The sequence below is a fragment of the Diadema antillarum genome, unplaced genomic scaffold (assembly GCF_040938485.1).
Source record: "Diadema antillarum isolate AM-2024a unplaced genomic scaffold, OU_Dant_1.0 seq00001745_RagTag, whole genome shotgun sequence".
Lineage (NCBI taxonomy): Eukaryota > Metazoa > Echinodermata > Echinoidea > Diadematoida > Diadematidae > Diadema > Diadema antillarum.
The window spans coordinates 18,706-20,533 of NW_027272428.1; the positions used below are offsets into that span (position 1 = coordinate 18,706).

The 1,828-nt window shown below is 42.3% G+C and overlaps 1 protein-coding gene across 1 annotated transcript; it reads right to left on the reverse strand.

Moving 5' to 3' along the window:
- Positions 1 to 759: 759 nt before the first annotated feature.
- LOC139711989 (uncharacterized protein F54H12.2-like) lies at positions 760 to 1,356 on the reverse strand. Its single transcript, XM_071623832.1, has one exon. It carries the CDS (start codon positions 1,354 to 1,356, stop codon positions 760 to 762), a length of 597 nt encoding a protein of 198 aa, XP_071479933.1.
- Positions 1,357 to 1,828: the final 472 nt, after the last annotated feature.

The window sequence follows — 1,828 nt, forward strand, 5'->3', positions numbered from 1 at the left end:
TGGTTCTCAAACCCCAAAGTGGCAATCTTTTTAAAATACGGCTTAAACGGTATGACCACAATCCTCGTTAACCCGAGCTGTTCTCGTTAATTCGTGTAATGATTTTATTGTATGTTAATTTACTACTCTTCTATTTCAAACAGTTATGTACAATTTTAAATAGTAGCCCTTACCATTATGATCTGCGTGTTGATCTAGGGTTATTCGAAGCTACGTGCGATTTGTAATAGAGTAAAAGATGTATCATGAACACGATGGGAAACATCAGAACGTCGATTAAACCAATCATTCACTCTCTTATCATTTCTCGTATAATCCTTGCCAAACACATTTAATACACTTCGAGTTGTTTGACCCCCTACTCGTTTCGTCACGTAATAGATACAATATTGTCCGCAAACTGTGGATACAGTTCCTTGTAGCCGTTTGGAATTAGAGGACCATGCCGAGGCATTATTGTCCAAAAACTTTACAAAGTCAAGACTGTAAGTTAAGGGTTCATATCCGTAAGAGTCAAAGAATTCGCCTTTTCCGTTGCAAAAGTAGAAAGCCACCCAGTGTGTTCCTGGTTTATCGCTAGGATCGGTATTCGCGATGAAGCATTGCTTCGCCCCACTAATTGATCGCGGTAGACAATTTGACGCATATACTCCTTTGAAATAGGGCTTGACAATAGGATCGTTCTCTAAGAAACGTTGAATCTGCGATGTATCCATAGTCGATTAGAATATTTCGGCAGTCGGTTGTCCGGAAGAGGTTTTATTGGTAATCGTAGATGATGTTTCTGCTTTTATCAATCTGAATCAGTCCTTGTCCTTCCGAGTAGACGATACAGTTGACGGTGTTTGGAATGGCCACGTCGAATTGTAGCTCTAAGCGCAGATTTCCTTGCTTGATGAGATTCAAGTGACATCCGTCAGATAGGTCGGGCGTAAGGTCGAATGCAAAAAGGGTATAACCTTCGCAGTATTCTTCTCGATTGATGTTAATTCCCTTGTCTACAAACAGTCGGTTGGTTCCCATGAATAGTGAATTGTAAGCGTGAATGTAACTTTGTCCAGCTCCCGCTGCAAAGCTAGGACGTAATGGTCTCATCGGCACCGTTTCTCCGTCAATAGTGAGGGAGATGAAGTTGAGGCGTAAATGTTTAAAGTTGAAGGGGTTCTTGCCAAAAGTACCGTTAAAGGCGTCTGTGTCAACGAATCCTACGACCACCCGATTTGGTAACTGTCCGTGAAATAGATTGTCTTTATTAATCGACATGCTTCCTGCAGGAATGGAAAAGGACTTCACGTCTACTTTGTTGACGGGGTATTTCGCGGTTGTCTTCTCCAAGGCCTTGGCGTGGTTTAACATGATGGTAGGACTGGTCTTTACTCTGCGAACGTAGAGGGCAGCAGATTCTATTTTAATTTTATATCGGGCATTCTCCGTCGAAGACAGAAGACAAAATGCGTCTTTGCTACGATTTAACTTGATTTTCAAATCAACCCCCGGGAGTAACAGTCTTTCTTGAAAAAAAATGTCGGCGTAAATCGGACCAAGTAGAGAAAGTAATTTACTCTCGACGATGAATCCATGTCTTTTCGCCAGACCGGGATTAGCTTCTGCAGAGCTTGCCAGCGGGTTAACGGCATCCATTTTCCCGCTTTGTCCTTGTAATATAGTTGTTGAGTGAGTTGAGACTCTTTGGTCTCTCCTCCATAGTGCAGCAGAGATTCGATGTACGCTCTGTAAGGGTATGTATTCGACGGCTGAGACACTAGTTTTTCATTGAGCATGATATCAACTTGTGCAAAGAGAGATGGGAGAAACAGGTTTACGGGAC

Coding starts and splice junctions, on each gene's coding strand:
- LOC139711989 (XM_071623832.1), bottom strand. CDS start 1,356: ATGTTAAACCACGCCAAGGCCTTGGAGAAGACAACCGCGAAATACCCC.